This window comes from Aquarana catesbeiana, linkage group LG07 (genome assembly GCF_042186555.1).
Source record: "Aquarana catesbeiana isolate 2022-GZ linkage group LG07, ASM4218655v1, whole genome shotgun sequence".
Lineage (NCBI taxonomy): Eukaryota > Metazoa > Chordata > Amphibia > Anura > Ranidae > Aquarana > Aquarana catesbeiana.
The window spans coordinates 151621026-151641398 of record NC_133330.1 but is presented as its reverse complement, the minus strand read 5'-3'; the positions used below and the strand labels follow the sequence as shown (position 1 = coordinate 151641398).

Here is a 20373-nt window from a genome sequence, read left to right as displayed (position 1 = left end):
AGGGATAGTGCTCAGAAAGCAGGGATAACATGGATGCATAGTGCTCAGAATACAGGGATAGTGCTCAGAATACAAGGATAACATGGATGCATTGTGCTCAGAATACAGGGATAGTGCTCAGAATACAAGGATAACATGGATGCATTGTGCTCAGAATACAGGGATAGTGCTCAGAATACAAGGATAACATGGATGCATTGTGCTCAGAATACAGGGATAGTGCTCAGAATACAAGGATAACATGGATGCATTGTGCTCAGAATACAGGGATAGTGCTCAGAATACAGGGATAACATGGATGCATTGTACTCAGAATACAGGGCCCTTCCCAAAGCCGTGTCCTCTGCGTCTCCTCCCCCATAGCACTGTCCTACCTGTGTATGTACAGCCAAAGTCCTTCACATTGCCATGCTTCAGCGCCCAAGCCCCTGTACAGGAAGCTGCTCTCCTATTGGCTCTCCAAGTCCAGGAAGAGAGGATCATTCTTCTCTTCCTCGGTATTGAGGCATCGTGCGCTGTCCTTTCCACTGGGCTGCCCTCAGTGCATGACAGGGCTTTACTCACATCTGCAGCTCCACTGTCCGATCGCACTCATGATAGGAAGGGAGCCGGCTACAACATGCCTGCACGCCAGCGAAAGTGACTGCATTACTGGGGGATTTCCTCCCCTATCCTGGCGGCGTGCTACGTGCCCACAGAGAGGGCTCGGCATGCCAGCTGTGGGACACGTGCCATAGGTTTGCCATCACTGGCCTAGCCCATCTTTATGTGGAGCAACAATTCTTTTTTTCAGATCCTCAGAGTTATTTGCCATGAGGTTCCATTTTGAACTTCCAGTGACCAGTAGGAGAGAGTAAGAGCGATAACACCAAATTTAACACACCTTCCCTCCATTCACACCTGAGACCTAACGAGTCACATGACACTGGGAAGGGAAAATGGATAATTGGGCCCAATTTGGACATTTTCACTTAGGGGTGTACTCACTTTTGTTGGCAGCGGTTTAGACATTAATGACTGTGTGTTGAGTTATTTTAAGGGGACAGCAAATTTACACTGTTATACAAGTTGTACACTCACTACTTTACATTGTAGCAAAGTGTCATTTCTTCAGTGTTGTCACATGAAAAGATATAATAAAATATTTACAAAAATGTGAGGGGTGTACTCACTTTTGTGAGATACTGTATATACTGTTTTTTTGCAAACCTTTACTCAAACAGACATTTGTGTCACTGGCCTTTTGTGCTCTCTCTCTCAAAAAAAAACAAAACATTTGAAGAAAGCAGCATTGTCCTCACATACAGTGGCTTAATTGCATATTTGAGACAATTCAATTTTTGTACTGAGACAAAATATTTAGGAAACGCCACTGCAAACAATTTAATGTGCAAATTCTGAATTCATACATATGTACGCTCCTTTTCCTTGTATTCTAGTTGAATGTAATGAGCCAATTTAGTGTGTGAATACAGATGATGAGATCTTTATGTTCATTATCTTGAAAAGAAACCTTTATAATGTCTTGCAGGTATAGATCCTATATGCCGATGGTGGTATGCAGTATCCTCAATGGCAATTGGGTGGTTTCAGGGTGATGATTCTTCTGTGAAATCTCAGTATATGGATGTAGAAAGAATTCCTAAGCTCCTGGAGGCAGAGTAAGCCTTTATTTATCACTATAGACATGTGCTACCTTGGCAGTGGGATACTTTATAGCTACTTCACATATTTCGGTTGCAGTCCTGGGCTTTGGAGACTTGTCCCTATAAATGTACCTCCTTTACTCTTCTAGCTATTTGTCATCTAGGCTTTCAACGAATGAGTCTGAGTTGTATTAAAGTAAGAAAAATAGATAAATAACTGCGCATCAAAATTAAATAATGTTAACCATCTAAGCTGCAGAGTCCTATATGTGACACAAACACACAGAAATCAAGTGAGAAAAATATTGACTCGCGCTCAAAGCAAAAAACTAACATCTGTATGACTGGAAAAAGAGTACTCAGCCGATAATAAGTAAATATTGTGAAAACATATGATAAATGTGACAAGCTTGATATTAGATTGAAAAATTGATCCCACTTCCCCTAAAAGGAATATATTCAATAGCAAATCAAATTCGTACATAAACCATAAGGGATAGCGGTGTATATAAAGGGTAATGTCTTAATTTGAAGAATAATATGAAAAAAAAGGGGGAGGGGAAAGTCCATATACAAAAAACACCCTGCAAGTGCTGTGGTAATGCAAAAAAAAAAAAGGGTCCAATTAAAATGAAATCCCAGACGTGTGGGTCCACCACCGTAAATGAAGTGACTGGCCGCTTACCGGAACCCCATGACCCCCCGTTACAGAGGGTCTAAATGGGCATTGTAGTCATGCTGCTCGGATAACTCTGGAACTGGAATGATGACCGGATTGGAACCTCTCAAACTGTATTGGGGCTGTATAGCGAATGGATCTGTCTCCATGTGTTCATCTCTAGAGATCTCATGGGGTTCCGGTAAGCGGCCAGTCACTTCATTTACGGTGGTGGACCCACACGTCTGGGATTTCATTTTAATTGGACCCTTTTTTTTTTTTGCATTACCACAGCACTTGCAGGGTGTTTTTTGTATATGGACTTTCCCCTCCCCCTTTTTTTTTCATATTATTCTTCAAATTAAGACATTACCCTTTATATACACCGCTATCCCTTATGGTTTATGTACGAATTTGATTTGCTATTGAATATATTCCTTTTAGGGGAAGTGGGATCAATTTTTCAATCTAATATCAAGCTTGTCACATTTATCTTTGTATTAAAGTAAACCTGTCAAATCTGCTGACTAAGCATTTGCTGAAGAAAAATCCTAAGCACAGGTTGACTTTTTTTTTTTTTGTAGGAAAGATAAAAAGATCCAGAGACACTGACACACACAGACGATCTTGACTATTCGTTTGAAAGTACAGCATTGTTCTGTCTCCAGAGTCTTCTGATTTGATTCTTAAATTGGGTGCATTGACAAGGAGGCTGTGGGTCAAGAAGTTTAAGTTTAGTACAGATCAGGATTTTGTATAGTATCAAAAGGTGGTGGACTATGATCATCTCCTTAGACTCTGGGGGATTTGCCCCTCGATTCCTCAGTAATTTGTGCATCTGATCTAGAAGACAGAGTATCTCAGTACTGCCATGTTATTTTCTGTAATAAATGGTTAGTATTTTTGGGTGCAAATTAGCTTGGCACCAAGGAGTACTACTTTTTTGCCTTCAATGTAGTCAGTGCCCATCTCCAGCATGTGCTGTCTTCCCCTATATCCTACCCCTAGCACTCATACCTCACTTCCCAGTATCTATGCCAGCAATGAGAGGGTCCCTTCACTACACAGATCTTACCGTCCTATACCCTGTATAATGTAAAAAGAGAGGAGCACTGGATGCATTTAACACGGAAAAATCTTTATACCCTCCATAAGTTCCCTCCACCCCTCCCCATATATACTTTCCTATATACTGTATTAATGGACATTGATAAAAACATTTACACCAAGTTAACCCTCTTTATATATTTACAAAATGTTAAACTATTGAAGACTAAACTATCCCTTTGTGTCATGCTTTTGTTTTTCAGGAATCCCTTGGTAAAAGCTGTGGTGCACATGTGCAGAGCCATGCAAACGTCTGTATTGGGAAAGACTGAGAGTTCACAAAATGCTTTCTCTCAGTGTGAGAAAGCCAGCACCTTCTTACGGAATAGTCTGAATATGAGTGGTACATGTAATAATGATCTAAATAAGGTGAATTACACTTCCTGTATTTTGCTGCATTAAGTATTAAACATTAAGGCTACATTCACACCAACATATTAGGCCAGTGTGACTTGCAGTGATGGGAATCTTTAGATTCCTGCTGAAGATTTCTGCCACTGCAAATCACACTGGCCTACATTGCCAGCATGAATGTAGCCTTAAGCAGAACTAAAGCCATGGGTTTAATGGTGTTCCAAAATGGATACAATGAAGGTATGCTGATAATGATTGTCACATTTGCTTGCACTCTTAACTATAGCGTCAAGCTATCAAATGGCTCAGGTCATAATCTATCATGTGTAAAATGGCAACTGCAGATCAGAGACAAAGGTAGCAACTTTCTTGCTTTAAAGGACTGGAAGGGTAAAGTGATTGTAAAGGCAGAAGGTTTTTTTATCTTAATCCATTCTATACATTATGCAACTTTCTGGATGCAGCAGCCCCCCTAATACTTACCTGAGCCCATCTCTATCCAGCTATGTTGCACAAGAGACTCGACTGCCCGGGACTTTCCCCAGTGGCTGAGACAGCAGCTGAGCACCATTGGCAGCCATTGAGGAGAGAGGGAGGGCAGGGCTTAGTCTGGGCTCCGTATCTGAATGGACACATTGAGCTGTGGCTCTGCTCATGTGCCTCCATAGCAAGCTGCTTGCAGTGGGGGGCACTCGTCAGGAGGGAGGGGCCAGAAGAGCCGAAGAGGGATCTGAGAAGAGGATCTGGGCTGCTCTATGCAAAATCACTACACAGAGCAGGTAAGTATAACAGGTTTGTTATTTTTAAGCAAAGTAAAAGGAGACTTTAGTATCACTTTAAGTTCACGCTTTAAATTAATTTAATACATTTTGTTATATTAATATGTGGAGTAATTCTTATTTGTGAAGTTTGGTATATAGGTTTTGACTTTCCTTTTGACTTTGGTGTCACTGTAGTGCATTGTTGTTGCATTGCATGTCATTTTCTTTGTGCAATGTTTCTTCAGTGCAGTATGGAGGCCCCAGCTATATCATCATAGCTAAAGGATATGCAAAGCCTAAAAATTAACTTCTCATTTGGTTCATTTTGGTCTGTTAAATATGATTGAAAGCCTATTGTCATATCTGTTGATCCTCCCGAAATCTTGTCCGCAAGACCACTTTCTGTGATGCACTCTTATGTCTCTGAGCTATCTGAGTATATAACCCCTCCCCTCTTTTATGGAGGTGAGTGGAAGGTTATTGTAGGTCTGTCTTAGGATGACCTTGCTGCTTCTTTAGATACAGTTCAGTGAGTGAGTTTTCCCCCCTAAGTCAGAAAGTGTTACTGAAGTGTTACAAGATCACCAGATGGAAAAAAAAAAGCAAAGAAAAGCCGGAAAAAAGAACATTTAATGCAGCAGTCACCACATGTAAGAACCAGTAAGCTGCAGTATTAAAATGTAGTTCTTAGGTTTCGATTCTTTAAATCTGGGTGAGAACTTTGTCAGGCAAGATAGTAGGTATGTGTACCTTGTGGTCATCTATACAAGGCTAATATAGTAGGTATTTGCACCTTGCGGTCATCTGTACAAGGCTAATGTTATTGCAAAAATGCAGTCTGTACTATGAAACGTATAGTTGTGAAGAACAACTTAAGGATACTGGTGGATAGCGCTTAATGAATTGGGTTGGTTATCAAGATAGCCAAAAAGTCAATGGGGCCATACATAAAGACAATGTTTTTATTCCTTCAATGTGAGTAATAATAATTTTAATGAGTAAAATAATAAAAGTAATGATAAAATGAGCCAACAATACCACTTACGGGTTCCAAGGGCGTTGAAAGGTTAACATCATCCAGAAGGATAGCCTGTACAGCATGGAGGGGCGCCAGTGCCCATGCTGCTGAGTGGAGACCGGGTCCAGGGAAGGGGCTCAAAGGCCGGAGTCAGAGACATGGGCATGTGTAAGGTGATGATGCCGCAAATCGCTATGGACTATGACAAAGCACATGCGCGAGAAACGCCTTGTCACGGCAACAGACGAGCTTGCGTTCCACGCTGGTTCTTGGGCTTCCACCACGTTCACATTTCCAGCTCGCACCGCCTGTCATCCAGACGTGCCAGCCACATACACAGCTCGGCTTCCCTGGCTTCCGGCTCTGGGTCCTGGTCGTTTGTCCTCCTTCATCGTGATTGGCACTTGTAAGGCAGTGTTACCAGGGACCTTGGGACCTCAAGTGGTAACGTTGGCTCATTTTATCGTTACTTTTATTATTTTACTCGTTATTTTTTTATTGGAGGAATAAAAACATTGTCTTTATTTATGGCCCCACTGACTTTTTGGTTATCTTGATATCCAATCCATTGAGCGCTATCCACCAGTATCCTTCTTTTATACCACATCTCCATATGTTTTGGTTGGATGATCCACAGGTTTAGCGCTCAAGGAACTATGGTATTTTCTTGTGAAGAACAACTCGGTCTTTCTGGGTGGGTTTTCTGGTTCTAAACCAAAACTGCATCTTGTGGAAATTTATAGGGTTGTAAAATAAAATTTCACTACTGCAAGGGCAGAACAATGAGTAAGAGGAATATCATTATTCTGAGTGCATAATTAGTTTTTTTTTATGTATGTGACCAACATCTTTGTGACTGATCAAGTGACTGATTCTCTCATTACAATGGTATCTGAAAATGGGTGGGATATATTAGGCAGCAAGTAAGCATGTTGTCCTTGACGTTCATATGTTAAAAGCAGAAAAAAATGGGCATGCGTAAGGATCTAAGCCACTTTGACAAGGGCCAAGTTGGCTAGACTGGGTCAGAGCATCTCCAAAATTGCAGCTTTTGACAGATGTTCCCGATCTGCAGTCATCAGGACCTACCAAAAGTGGTCCAAGGAAGGAAAAATGGCAAACCTGCGACAGTATTATGTGTGGCCAAGGCTTATTGATGCAAGTGGGGAGCGAAGGCTGACCTGTGTAGTCTGATCTAATAGAAGAGCTACTGTAGCTCGAATTGCTGAAGAAGTTCATGCTGGTTATGATGGGAAAGGTGCTAGAACACACAGTGCATCACATTGTGTTGTGTATGGGGCTGCCTAGCTGCAGACCAGTCAGGGTGCCCATGCTGACCCGTGTTCACAACCAAAAGCGCCTACAGTGAGTATGCAAGCCTCGGAACTGGACCACGGAGCAATGGAGGAAGATGGTCTGGGCTATTGAATTCAAGAATGGCTTGAGGAAAATAACATGTAACAATAACGGTTAACGCTGCGCTAGAAATAAATATAGAAATAAAAAATTTGAAATAAATTAGATAAAAAAGCTGCCGGAATCAGAAGTCCTTAATACAAGCAGCGTTAGTAACAGTATATATGTAGCGCACTACCCCCGTAGGAGCTGCTAGTTAGTTCATTACAGTACATGCTGGTTTAACCCCCGCTTCTTCCACCCCGCTGTAGCAATCACAGACACAGTTGAACAGTTCAAACAATAACTTTTATTTCCGATTCGGCAGTAGTGTTACTTGAATGATGCAAACGGATATAAGTTGCCTCTGGTCTAAGCTGCACGAGTAGTTAGAATCTTCCAGCTATACATTGCAACTTTCCTCCCTCCTATTTACTGCTACTTCCCAATTGTACAACACTTCCAAGTTATACCCAAGGAACGATACTCTGAATAAAGCTGTTTGGGCTGACTGATTGGATTTTTCCAGGGTATTAATTCTCTAAGGCCCAACTCCTTTCACAGACTTCTTTATTGACCCGCACTCCAACACTCTTGGGGTATTAATTCTCTAAGGCCGAAGATCTATACCTCCTCCTTCATGACCCGCACTTTAACACCTTTAAGTCTCTTGGGAGCACTGTTTCCCTGGGTTTCCACTCGCTTGTATTCATGATCAGCAGTCCGTGTTTGCCACGGAGGGTTGATCTCCCAGTCTTCCTCCTGTTAATAGTAGCAACTTCCTCCTGATGTCTCCTCCATCTCTCCTCCCCACATGGCACATTCCCCTCCCCAGAGGGGAGAGCGCCCGAGCTGCACCAGCCCCTACATGCTGTCTTCTTCTTTTCTATCACACCACTCCTGGGACATGTGACCCCCAGTGTGTGTGTGTGTGTGTGTATGTGTATATATATATATATATATATATATATATATATATATATATATATATATGAACCCACCCCTGCCCAAACAAATTAACCATTGGACCAGGGCCATACACACACTGCCTGTCCTTCAAGCCCTGACCCGCCTCCTTCCCAGAACATTACTCTGGACAAATAAGGGATGGTTTTCCAGGGTGATGATGAACAGGTGGTCACACCCCCCTCTAACCTATAACTTCACCCTAACCCAAATCAAACCTCCAGACCTGTACAAACAGTAAGGCACTGGTAATTTAACCTGTCTTTTAACCTTATAGCACCCACCAAAAGGTGGTGGGCACTACATATATATCCAGTAATAAAAAACAGGAGATATAAAATTACTTTCAAATTTTCAGAAATGGTGAAAAACCCGAAATTAAAAGTGAAAAACTAAGGCAGAGTTCAAATAAATTAAAATTGAAAAACTGCATCAAAATTGCATCTGTTAGTGTCAAACCACAATTTAACAATGGTGAACTCTAATAGCAACAGAATAATGTGCTCACATACCAAAATGAATTAATAGTAAAACACCAAAAATTAATTATGTGAAACCTACAAAGGTGCTCATATGAATTAACTCACTATTCTATTACTAAATAAATGAAGAAATTTCACAAAAGCATTGATGAAAAAAATCTTTAACCACTTCAATACCAGGCCTATTCTGGCACTTCTCTCCTACATGTAAAAATCATAATTTTTTTGCTAGAAAATTACTTAGAACCCCCAAACATTATATATGTTTTTTTAGCAAACACCTTAGGGAATAAAATGGCGGTCATTGCATCCTTTTATCTCGCACGGTATTTGCGCAATAATTTTTCAAACTCCTAATTTGGCCAATCAGCATAGGAGGAGGGTGTGGCTAAGCGTGCTCCTGAGGCCATCTCTATTCAGAGGTAAATAATGGATTCCAGCAACGTTCCATCATTGAGTTGTTGACAAAAGAGGGGGGCAGGCTGTCCAACGCCCACAGAGGGCTTCAGATTAATCAAACTGGTTCACATAGACAGACGAGTCACAATTTGTCAGCTTGCTGCTCAGCCCGACTCTAGAGATACAGTATCTGACAAAAATTGATGGCACAGCAAGCAGTAGGCGGAGGAAGCCCGAGGAGATGCCGCTACTCTGATCCTCTAAGACTAAGACTGCTTTGGTAGTCATTATTGCGGGAAAGGAGACTACATACTCACTTTGGGTGCAAAGCCTTTTGGAGGAAGGGATCTTTTCTTTACAGTTTCGTGTTAACATCTTGTCTCCACACCTGCACGGACATTTCTTGGTTCACCATCAAATTCATTTGGGACTGTGTTTCAGTTTTACTTTTTTACTTTTTACTTTTTTTTTTTTTTCTTATTTTTTATTTGTATTATTTTTTGGGGATTTTGCCTTTGTCCTTTTTTTTAAAGATTTTTTTCATCAATGCTTTTGTGAATTTTCTTCATTTATTTAGTAATAGAATAGTGAGTTAATTCATATGAGCACCTTTGTAGGTTTCACATAATTAATTTTTGGTGTTTTACTATTAGTTTTGGTATGTGAGCACATCATTCTGTTACTATTAGAGATCACCATTGTTAAATTGTGGTTTGACACTAACATAGATGCAATTTTGATGCAGTTTTTCAATTTTAATCTATTTGAACTCTGCCCTAGTTTTTCGCTTTTAATTACGGTTTCTTCACCATTTCTGAAAATTTGAAAGTAATTTTATATTTCCTGTTTATTATTGGATATATACACTGTTACTAGCGTTGCACCCACCCCCTGTTTTTCACATGTTTGAAGTGTTAACTTGGCCTCCAGATTCTCCAGTTGTCAATCTAGTTGAGCATCTGTGGGATGTGCTGGAAAAAAAAAAACCCCGCATAGAGGCCCCATGTCACAGCTTACAGGATTTGAAGTATCTGTTACTGACAGTTATGGTGGGTGGTCATAATGTTATGGCTGATCAGTGTGTGTACACACATACAGTGGTACGAAAAAGTATGTGCACCCCTTTGCATTAACTGTCTTTCTGTAGTAATTTGCCATAAAAAGTGATCTCATCCTCATCTACTGTAAATCACAATAGACAAGCCTATTGTGCTTACGCTGATAACAAACAAACTATTCTAATTTCTTGGATCTTTATTGAACAGACCAAATAAACATTCATAGTGCTGGAGGAAAATAAGTGAACCCATAGGCTAATTACTTCGATGGAAGCTAATTGGAGTCGGTAGTTTTTCTCACCTGGAGTCCAATTCATGAAATTAGTTTTGGAGGTATGCTTTAGAGCTCTCCAGTATGGTGCAAAATGGGCACAGCGCATCAACTTTAAAACATTGTCCCAGTGTTAAAGCATGGCATTGGGAACCCCCTAAATTTATTTGCTAAAATCTTGTATATTCTTTGATGTGTTAATGTCATTGCAAAAATCATATACTGCGATAGCAGTGGAGTGTTTAAGCAGCCATGCAGACTTTCATTGCGCATTGACAGAGTGAGAATCTAAATAAGTGTGCTTGAAGCCTTGTATCTCCTTTTTTTTCTTTTAGGTAATACAGCTTCTAGTTTGTGATCTATTACTGTCCATGCGAACCTCTTTATGGCAGAAACAGGCATCTGGGGAAACAATTCATGCCTCCAAATCTGTGCTCACAGGGTTCCAGAGGGATCTCAGCAGCCTTCGTAGGCTTGCTTTAACCTTTAAACCTGCTCAGTGCAAGGTAAGTTGTATTATTTAGGAAAAAAGGAAACCGCGCTAGAGAGCTAATAAAGTACCTTAAATTGCAGCTGCAACAAAAAAACACTAATATCGGTGTAATAAACTGAAAGAATTATACTAAGTGCACTCACAATCTAATGGCTAGTAACAAGGTAGATACTTAAATCAACCTAAGGTGAATATATCAGTTTACCAATAATAAATAATAAAAGCAAATATAACAATATGACAAACACAAATAAATATAAATTCAGTGATCTCGTACCAAAAAAATCAATCAAATCAAGTCCATAATAGCTGAAATCATTCCAAAATTCATAAGTGACTGGTGAAAAAATAAATAAAGCAGTGATAGTGAATTAGGTCCATTCATAGAGTGTTCAGTGAGGATACACCAATCATCAGGGGAGGAATCACATATCCACAGTCCGTTTGAACACAGCCCTTGTAGATAAGAAAAAAGGTGAAGAAAGATATGAGGAGGAATCCCAGCAACCGGTGACTTGAGTAGCAAGTAGTAAGGTCTTATAAACGTGCAAAATTTAGCCCTCTGCAGGGACAGGTGGATGGCGGCGTCTGAATCCTCATTCTGACCGGAGGCGATTCCAGCGTGTCAGTCTCAAGGAATGCACTCACGTTCTATATAGCGATCCTGACCGCAGTCACTAGTTGCCAGAAGTGACACGTGCAGAATGAATAGAAAGGAGAGCGCAGCCAGGGGCCACACTACATGCTTTGGATTGAAACCGATGCATACGCTTTGGGGATATGCTTTGTTGATTTTGCATTCCAAAGGTTTACAACCACGTTAAAAAAAAAAAAAAAAAATTGGAGTTCTGTTTAAAGGATAAAGAAACTCAATTCAACATTTTTTTTTAATCCTAGTTGTTCCTACATGAAGCTACAGTTAGACTGATGGCTGGTGCAAGTCCAACCCGCACACACCAGCTTTTGCAACACAGCTTGCAGAAACGTCCTCCAAACATCAGCAAGCCAGGTAAGCTTGAACGTTACTGTTTTGCAGCTCTACAGAAGTGTTAATGCCTCTGATATTGTTCATAATACATGCAGATAAACCTTATGTTTATAAACTGTGATAAAAGTGCAGCGTTTTAAAATAACAGCAAATTAAAATATCCACTATAAATCATGTGCATAAAAACATGAAAGTAAAAATCGCACACAAATGCATAAATTAACCAATAAGTCCCTTAAGTCCAGAAATGTCCACGTATTTGTTCCATTATCCAAAAAGACACCACGTGCATCTGAGGGTAGGACCGCACTCACCAGCTCACTAGCTGCCAGTGCAGCAAGTCGCGCATTGGGAATGAACAATCTCAGCTTCCACCCTGGACATCCAGCTCCATTCAATCACCCAAGGTCCTCTGACTGTAGCAGCAGAAGCCCACCACTGGGGGAGATTTGGAAACAGTGCCACTAATGGAAAAGAAGCACTCGCTCAAGGAGCCAAATACCAAAATATCCCGGATATAGTGTAATTTCTTACTGATGCATAATAATCACATAAAAACAATAAACATCCAGATGCCGAGTAGTAAAAACATACAGCAGTGCCCTTAGATGGCCGCCAGTTCTGAAATTGGATGTGGCGGAGTGAAGTCTGTGTATAGCTCCGCCCAATGTGTTTATTGCCAAAGCATGTCATCAGGGGGCGCTAGCAAGCCAATGTAAAAAATGAGCCCCTTTAAATAGCCTGTAAAAAAACTAACAGTCTCTAGAGGGCCAACAGGAAGTGACTGGTGCCATTTTGTTGAAGTCCCCCTGCCACCGCCACCATTGTTCCTCAGTCTGTATTACTACATAGAAAGCCAGAAGGAAAATGCGGGAGCAGGTGCCATGCTATTATAGCCCACTAGCGTGGATTACCAAAAAGGAAAAGCCATATTTACAAAAAACTGTATTTAGAGAAAAAAAAACCTTATGTTAAACAGAGATAAATACATACCAGATAGGCATCACATAGTCTTTAGAGCAGGGGTCTCAAACTGGGGGCCCTCCAGCTGTTGCCAAACTAAAAGTCCCATGAGGCATTGCAAGGCTGACAGTTATAAGCATGACTTCTACAGGCAGAGGCATGATGGGACTTGTAGTTTTGCAACAGCTGGAGGGCCGCCAGTTTGAGACCCCTGCTTTAGAGGGCCAACAGGAAATGGTCAGCGCCACTTTGTTGAAGTCACGCGAACACCGCCTTTTCTCCTGAGTCTATATTAATGAGTAGAAAGCAAGAGCCAGAAAAGAAAATGTGGGAACAGGCACCATTTCATTATAGCCCACTAGCATAAATTAACAAAAAAGGGAAAAGCCCATTAACAAAAATCTGTATTTAAGTAAAAAAAAAATCTTTATATTAAATAATATAAACCTTGTTCGAATGGTTTATACGCTTCTAAATGCAGCACTACGGAAATCATTGGGGCCATACATGGAGATCTGTGTCTACAAATAAAAATGTGCACTGCCCTTTAGTGGCATACAAAAAAAAGAACACAGCTGTGTTCGGGGCCTTGCATATCTGCAGATTTTACGTACACATGCTAATGTGTATGACTGCGTCGAATTCATAAGTCATTAGAAGAACTGTACTCTTCTAGATACAAGTACAAAAACCTGTGTTCCATGATAAAAAAATATGTATATACAAAAGGCTAAAGTGCATATATAGATATTGAGTAACTTTTATGTTCTCTTTTTGCCCCACCCTCCTCACTTCTGAATTTTTGCAAAATGTATCACAGGGCACAAAAGAGTAGAAGGGATGACAGACAGCCTGATGGTAGTCAAGTTGTTAATTTGTTAACAGCTTATGAGTTGCTGTTTTTAGTTATGGGCAAAGATGCAATCAGATTGCCGTATATATCCTAGACAATATAAGCTATTTCTTAAGAGTGTGTCAGTAAAGAATTACATTAAATTTAAAGGTTTGTTAATTTTTTTTTGTTTTGTTTTAACCAGGGGATATGTACTCTTTACCGGGACAGAGAGAACGAGCAACTGCCATCTTGTTGGCCTGTCGGCACCTGCCTCTATCATTTTTATCCTCTCCAGGACAGAGAGCAGTGATGTTGGCTGAAGCAGCACGGACTTTGGAAAAAGTGGGCGACAGACGCTCATACCATGACTGTCAGCAAATGATGGTCAAGCTTAGTGGGGGCACAGCTATGGCAGCCTCATGAAAGACACACTGTTTAAACCGCAGTCTGGCCTCATATTTATCTTCTTCTTTCAGGAATATACAGTCTTTTATTGATGTCTATCAAATATGTGGGGATTTGAAATCAAGATTGAAGAATGAATTTTGTGATATTGCAGTATGGGCCTATCATCGGAACTGGAGTAAAAAGGGATGTTATTTAGTATTTTTAGATACTTTAGTCATGCAGGTCTTTCTACTCCTGAGAATGACATTGTGCAGTGAATATATCTTACAGATTATATACATTGCTATTTTTTTTGTATTAACACATTTACAACCATCGAGGACCATACTTTTTTTTTTTCCTTTTTTAAATTGATTTCAGTGGGAATTTTTAAAGTTTATTTCAGAACAGAAACACAGTAGTTGTAATGACATAGAGAACATGCTTGTCAAATCAAAAGAATGCAAAGCTGCTCCTTGCAAAAAGATTTCTTCTTGAAATCTGTTTTTGCTGATTGACACTGGTGTGGTATCCCAAAGTCTGCTCATAGACGCTTCTGCCATTTATTCTGTACCTTTTATGTCTGGAACATTTTTAAGTTAGTTTTGCATTAAGTTGGACCAAAACTTCATTATTTTGTCCAGTGCTGGTTATCATTCCATGCTTTTATGCTACGATCACTTGGAGAAAATATCATTGCCGAGTGCATGGCACATTCATAGCTCAGGAAACCAGTGGGCTTATTTATTGAGGCAGTGCAAAGAGCAATCCTGATGTACCGAAGTCAGTAGCTCAAATCAGGCAGATGAAACTGGTGAAAGAGGATTTCTGATTGGGTGTTATGAAGGGCTGCTCTTCACATAGCTTTTGCATTATTGTATAATCACAAAGATGCTGTGCAGCAGTTTATGTACACACAATATTCTTTCATAGTTCAGACACTTCCCATGTTTTTTTTTATTAAATACTTTGAGAAGTAGCCATGTGATTGGGACCCAACTTTTCTTTTTATAATTATTGTCTTCGTTTTTGCTGTTAGGTTTGTTTTTCCTTTGCTTAAGCCTAGTACACACTAATATCTAGTACACACTGACAGGTCAGAAAGAGCCGCTGTACTATCCAATGTTAGTACAGTGACCTCCCCTGTGCTGTTGTATTCTGACATGGGGGGCTTCCCATTGGCTGAGAGCACTGATTGGGAGCCGATTGGCAGACCTTTTTCGGTCATGCCCCTTTGTCAATAGTTGGCCGAATGGCCGGCTTCAGTCAAGACCGGCTGCAGTCCACACGGGCCAAATGTTGGCTGGTTTCTATTGAACCGACCAATGCCGCCTGACATTTGCCCCATGTGTACTAGGCTTTACTTGTGTACTTTAGTGGTGAAGTTGGCAGAATTGCAGCTTAGTACACAATATATTTTTGTACTAATGTCATTGTTCTGGCATGAATTGTCTGGTGACAGCAAAAAAGAGTGGTAAGAGCCTTGTCAAGCTCTGGACTTCTGGTACATGTTGCAGACACATAGGCAAAATCTGCTAGATCAAACAATAGCTATTGTGCCTGAACCCAATGAGCAAATAGGCTTGATATTGTTGTTCACCAATTCTGTGCTAACCTCGTTCTATTACTTACCCATCATTGCCCAAACAAGTATATGCAAAATGAATGCACTCATCCATAGATGGCTCTCCATTTGTACTATTTTGGGGACATTTATAGGAAGGTTAGTAGAACAGGAGCTCTGCACTGTAAACTGAAATAATTTCCAACTTGTAACTTCTATTGTAAATTTCCCTTCTAGGGGTTCGAATTATCACTGTACCATGGAGAATGTGCCTTTTTACTAGGTCTAAGACATGCATCTGTTAGAACTGAAAAAGTAAACATTTTTATTTTTTGACAATTTTCACAAATATATGCAGACATTTTTGTTTTTGAAGTCTCCTAATATGTTTTACCTATTTGTACCTAACTTATCTACAGTTTTATTTTTTTGTCATTTTTAGGAGAGGGACAGGCATTCATTTATATTTTCATATTGACAGCAGTTTTTAATGGTTTTATTATATAACTTTATTGATTTAGTGTTATGTAATTTATACATTCATTTTTACAGTTTTAGAGTTTATTTTAAACTGTCTTCAGCTTCACAACATTTATTGACATTATATTTCAGTTTTTGGGGAGTATTGGACTGTTATTTCTGGAGGTATCTATTCATGAGCTCCCATAACCTCCTCTGTTCCCCACCAGCCATTTGTTCTCACTTGATGCATTGTCATGAGTGGTTTTCAGATATAAGTTATATACCTAAACATGAGAGAATTCAATATTTCAAGTAGAAGATTCTCACTGAATGTGTTGCTGCATTTTTGGTGCATTAAAACTAGTGTCCTATTTATGGCAATTAACTGGAAGCTTTAATGTGCCACAACACACAGAAATTACGTGAAAATGTGCAATATCATAATGTCTGATTCCATATGATTTCAGGTGTGTCTGCTGAGAATAAGCCGTTAATACCTGAAGTATGTACTCTAATAGCAATATATTCTGTATCCAATGTAGGACAAGATAGTTCAGTTTACGGTTTCATCATAAAAAAACTTTGCTTCCTAAATAATTCCTTAAATCATTGGAGTGGAAATGAAAGCATGTACTTTAGCCTAAATTCACATTAGTGTTGCTGCATAAACATGCATTTTGCATTGGGTTTTTGGTGCATTATCATGTGCTTCTTTTATAAGAGGAGGAGACTCCTTTTTTTCTTGTGCTTTTCTTGAACTGCCATTGTAGTCTAGGGCCAAAAACTATGCTGCACCAAAAGTACCAGCGCCTTTTCAGAAAATTACATTGCATTGATGTGAATAGGCACCAGCGTATAATGTGATTTCCATTGTTGCGCATTACAGCTTGACAGCAGACACAGGCGAAACCAAACTAGTGTGAACTGGACCTTAAAGAGAAGAAATCCCATTTTCTTTTTGCACAATGGTTGTGTAAAAAATGTCACACTGCACACAGAAATCCACACAAATTTTTAAAATGGTAATTTTTTTGGTTATTTACACACCGGCATGTCATTGTATATACATAATCAGCCATATTTAATTAGAGCTTGCATTAGTGGTGCTAACCTGTGGTGGCTGGTGGTCAATATTTTGCAGCTCTCTATCCACTCGCACAACCCCTCCCCCCGCGTGATTCGTGGCCTTAGCATATACTGCAGTAGAGGTGCAGGGAGGAGGACAAGGTGGTGGTGTACTGCTAAATCCAGGCTCCTGAAAGGGGCTGTTGTTGCCTCTGGGGCCATTGTTTCTCCTTCTGGCTAAACTGTCTAGGAGTCCTAAGACTCCCGGCCAATCGGGTCTCAGGACCCGCTTCCTGATTGCCCAGTAGGAGAAGCAGGAAGACCTTGGCGAATATTAATTTGCTAATGTCACACAAGTGGGTGGATTAGAGGTGCAGTGCTTTGAGGCGCCCTGCATGGAGATTATGGGCCAGATGCATGGATTACGGGGGGCGGCGCCCCTAATGGACGGACTGCCACTGGTGCTTACAGACTTGTTACTAACTTAAAAATGGCCATAAAAAGGCACAGAAGATTTTCCCTGATTATGGTCTTGCTCAGCTATTGCACTGTTGCGCAAGCTGTCTGATCATAATGAATAGGCATCCTTTAAGAAATCTAGATCCAGGAATCGTTTGCAGTGTCACTACTGAATCTTAGTAAACTGGACTGACCAAATGTAATTTCCCAATCAGAAAAATTGAATGACAGCCCCCATCCCTGTTTCAGCTGCACTTACCGCCATTGGTGATGCAGTTTAAGCATCCAGTGCAGTGATCCTAGCGTTGGAAAACCCCAGTCTTGCTGTGTGGACATTGAAACTATCACCCACAAAGGTAAGTACAGTGGGGAGGGTGTTCACCTTCTTTTTTTTTTTCGGACAAGGTGAACGAACATCTTCAGAGGTTTGAAATATTTTATTGAATCTGGGTAGATGTTTATGTACAACCATATATACATGTGTAGTTTTGTATAAATACGCAAATATATCTGACTAATTTTTCAAGACTAAAAATTTACATCCACACCTCTCACAATTGGTATTTTAAGAATGTGTGTCATCCTGTATAATCAAACGCAATGCGCCTTAGTGAGCTATATTGAATTGATATACTTCTGAACAAAAAAGTCATAGGTTCATTGGCACTTCCTGTATAATGCATTTGTAGTAATTTTTATATACAAATAATTAGCTTATTTGTAAATATGGCTTTTTTCTAAATGTATCACCACTATGACTCTACATGCTGTTCAATTCTAGTAATTTCCTCCAAATAGATATAAGCATGTGTATAATTTTTGATGTATTTATTTTGTCTAATTCTTAGTTTAGTAGAATAAATCTCTGTCTGTTAAAAGCCTTATTAGCTTGAAATTGCTATTTCAGTTTGTGTGGCTGCAGGAAAAATGAAATACGTGCTGGCAAGCCGGTTTTCTGTCTGGGAAAATTTGGTGACCTATTATTCCTGCAGTGTTCCCAACTCTACCCCACCATTACAAAGCCAAATTATGGTGTTTTGATCACCCGCTGAATTCTCCATTATTAATTACCAAATAATTGGAGTCCAGATGCAAGTGCAACCTGGGAAGGATTAAAGGCAAAATAGGGGAGTCTTAGTGAAGTATCTATTTTGGATGACGTTGGCAGTTGATGTATCTTAGGCTGGCCAAAAATGGATCGATTCAGCAGGTACTGGCTGAATTTCTATCCATGTATGGGCAAGGAGGTTTTATAGAAGTTAATATACTAATCAACTTCTGTACAACTGCCCTGACAGTTTCCCACGCAGCTAGCGCCATTGGCCATAGCTGACACCAATGATCAATGTATTTTGATGGTGAGGAAGTCTCCTCGCCATCGGAATATGACACATCGAGTGTGTCGGTGGGGGAATCGAGTCGTTTTTTTTTATTTTACATTCAACTCGCTGGTTGAACAAAAAAGACTCCTAATGGCTGCCTTTTAACGTATGAGTTATATTTTTTCCCCCACTCCTCTGGGGGGAAAAATTAGAAAAAGAAAAGCGAAAAAACATTCTTGCCTACTATTCTCATGAGATTTGAGAACCTCAGCTTTCACAGGATAGCATGAGGAAGCAGAGTGATTTGTATGTTAGTGAAAAAAGTGAAGTTGTTCTCACTTTAAATACCCAATCATGTGTGAGGGGTAACCTTTTTAAAAATAAGACTTTTTTTTTTTTTTTTAATAGCACATAATTAGCTTTTTTAAAAGAATATGGCTTCGCCTTATGCACGAACATTCATTTTGGTAAGTGAACAACTACTTCTTTCGTAAATCAACCCATTGCATCTCAACTACAAACGTGTGTATATTCTAAAAAAAAGTTTTCTGCAAAAAGAAATTGGACCCAAACTACAACGTTGCTCCAAATATTTTTTGTTTCTGTACTTTATCCTGATGTGTTCCATTCTTTATCTGTAAATAAAAGGGTAAAAAAAACATGTACAGACTATGTTTAAAAGGGCGTTTTTTTTTTTTTTTTTCATTTGCTCCCTCTGGTTTTTACTGTATTCAAGTGTTTACTTTTCTACTTATGTAAATATATCTATATAAATATCTGATTGTCAAGAAAAGAGCAGTAAAATGTTAGACCTGGCCATTAAATATTTTCAGTGTGAAATGCAATGTTTTGTAAGTAGTATCCAAAATACACATTTACCAAAAACTATGCATTTTGTTTTGTTTTTCCTTTGTGCCTGTTGGACTTTAAGAATGTTTTGTAGAACAGAAATGCATTTTACTGTTTCCTTAACCCTTGGAAATCCACAGATCAACAAAACCTTTGTGAACATAACAAATTTTGACATTTTTGTATGCACTGGCTTCTCAACAATAAATTTTTTTTTACCACTTTGCAATGATTTTCACACATACTATACTAATTTATGTTTTTTATAAAAAGCAAAGAAATAGACAAAAACAAACAAAATGCAGTTCTAGTTTGTGTAATGCAAAATGTATTTTGTATAATTAATACTAGACCAAAATATTTGACATTGTCAGTGCTGTATGGTCACTAACCAAGCACATATTTTCGATTTCTAAATATTAGGCATTTTCTAGTACTTCACTGACTTAATTCACTGATTTAAAAAAAAAATCCTAAATGATATGACCTATTTAATCTGCCTCATCTAAAGCACTAACGTATTTATAGCGTAATGTATTAGTTTATCAAAGCCCAACTCTGCATGAATTTTCCAGCACAACCATACCCTCTCAGCACCTTAAACCACAATGCAGCAGCACCCAAGACTCTTTAACAGCCTGAAATTTGAGTCCATGGACCCCTGGAGACCATCGGGCTTATGATAGTTCGCCTTGTTTTTTTAGGAAGGGGACATGCTATGAAGGATCTCGCTTTTAAAATCACAGCGCCTAGGTCCAAGATGGCAACATACCAATACACACTGCTGCCTGTGCATGAATCGCAAAACCATGGAAGATCACCTGATTCTGAGGAAACATTTGTGGAGGATGACATTTGTCCCCCCTGAGCA

The 20373-nt window shown here is 39.6% G+C and overlaps 1 protein-coding gene across 2 annotated transcripts in view; it reads left to right on the top strand.

Annotated features, from left to right (window-relative positions):
- The window catches only part of SREBF2 (sterol regulatory element binding transcription factor 2), a 149491-nt gene extending 129760 nt beyond the window's left edge, over positions 1-19731 (top strand). For both annotated transcript variants that reach the window (XM_073592722.1, XM_073592724.1), the window contains exons 15-19: positions 1532-1661; positions 3615-3780; positions 10451-10621; positions 11506-11617; positions 13597-19731. In XM_073592722.1, coding sequence (XP_073448823.1) covers positions 1532-1661; positions 3615-3780; positions 10451-10621; positions 11506-11617; positions 13597-13817 — 800 coding nt within the window. In that variant the 3' untranslated portion in view covers positions 13818-19731. The remainder of the gene's footprint in view (positions 1-1531; positions 1662-3614; positions 3781-10450; positions 10622-11505; positions 11618-13596) is intronic.
- The last annotated feature ends 642 nt before the right edge of the window (positions 19732-20373 follow it).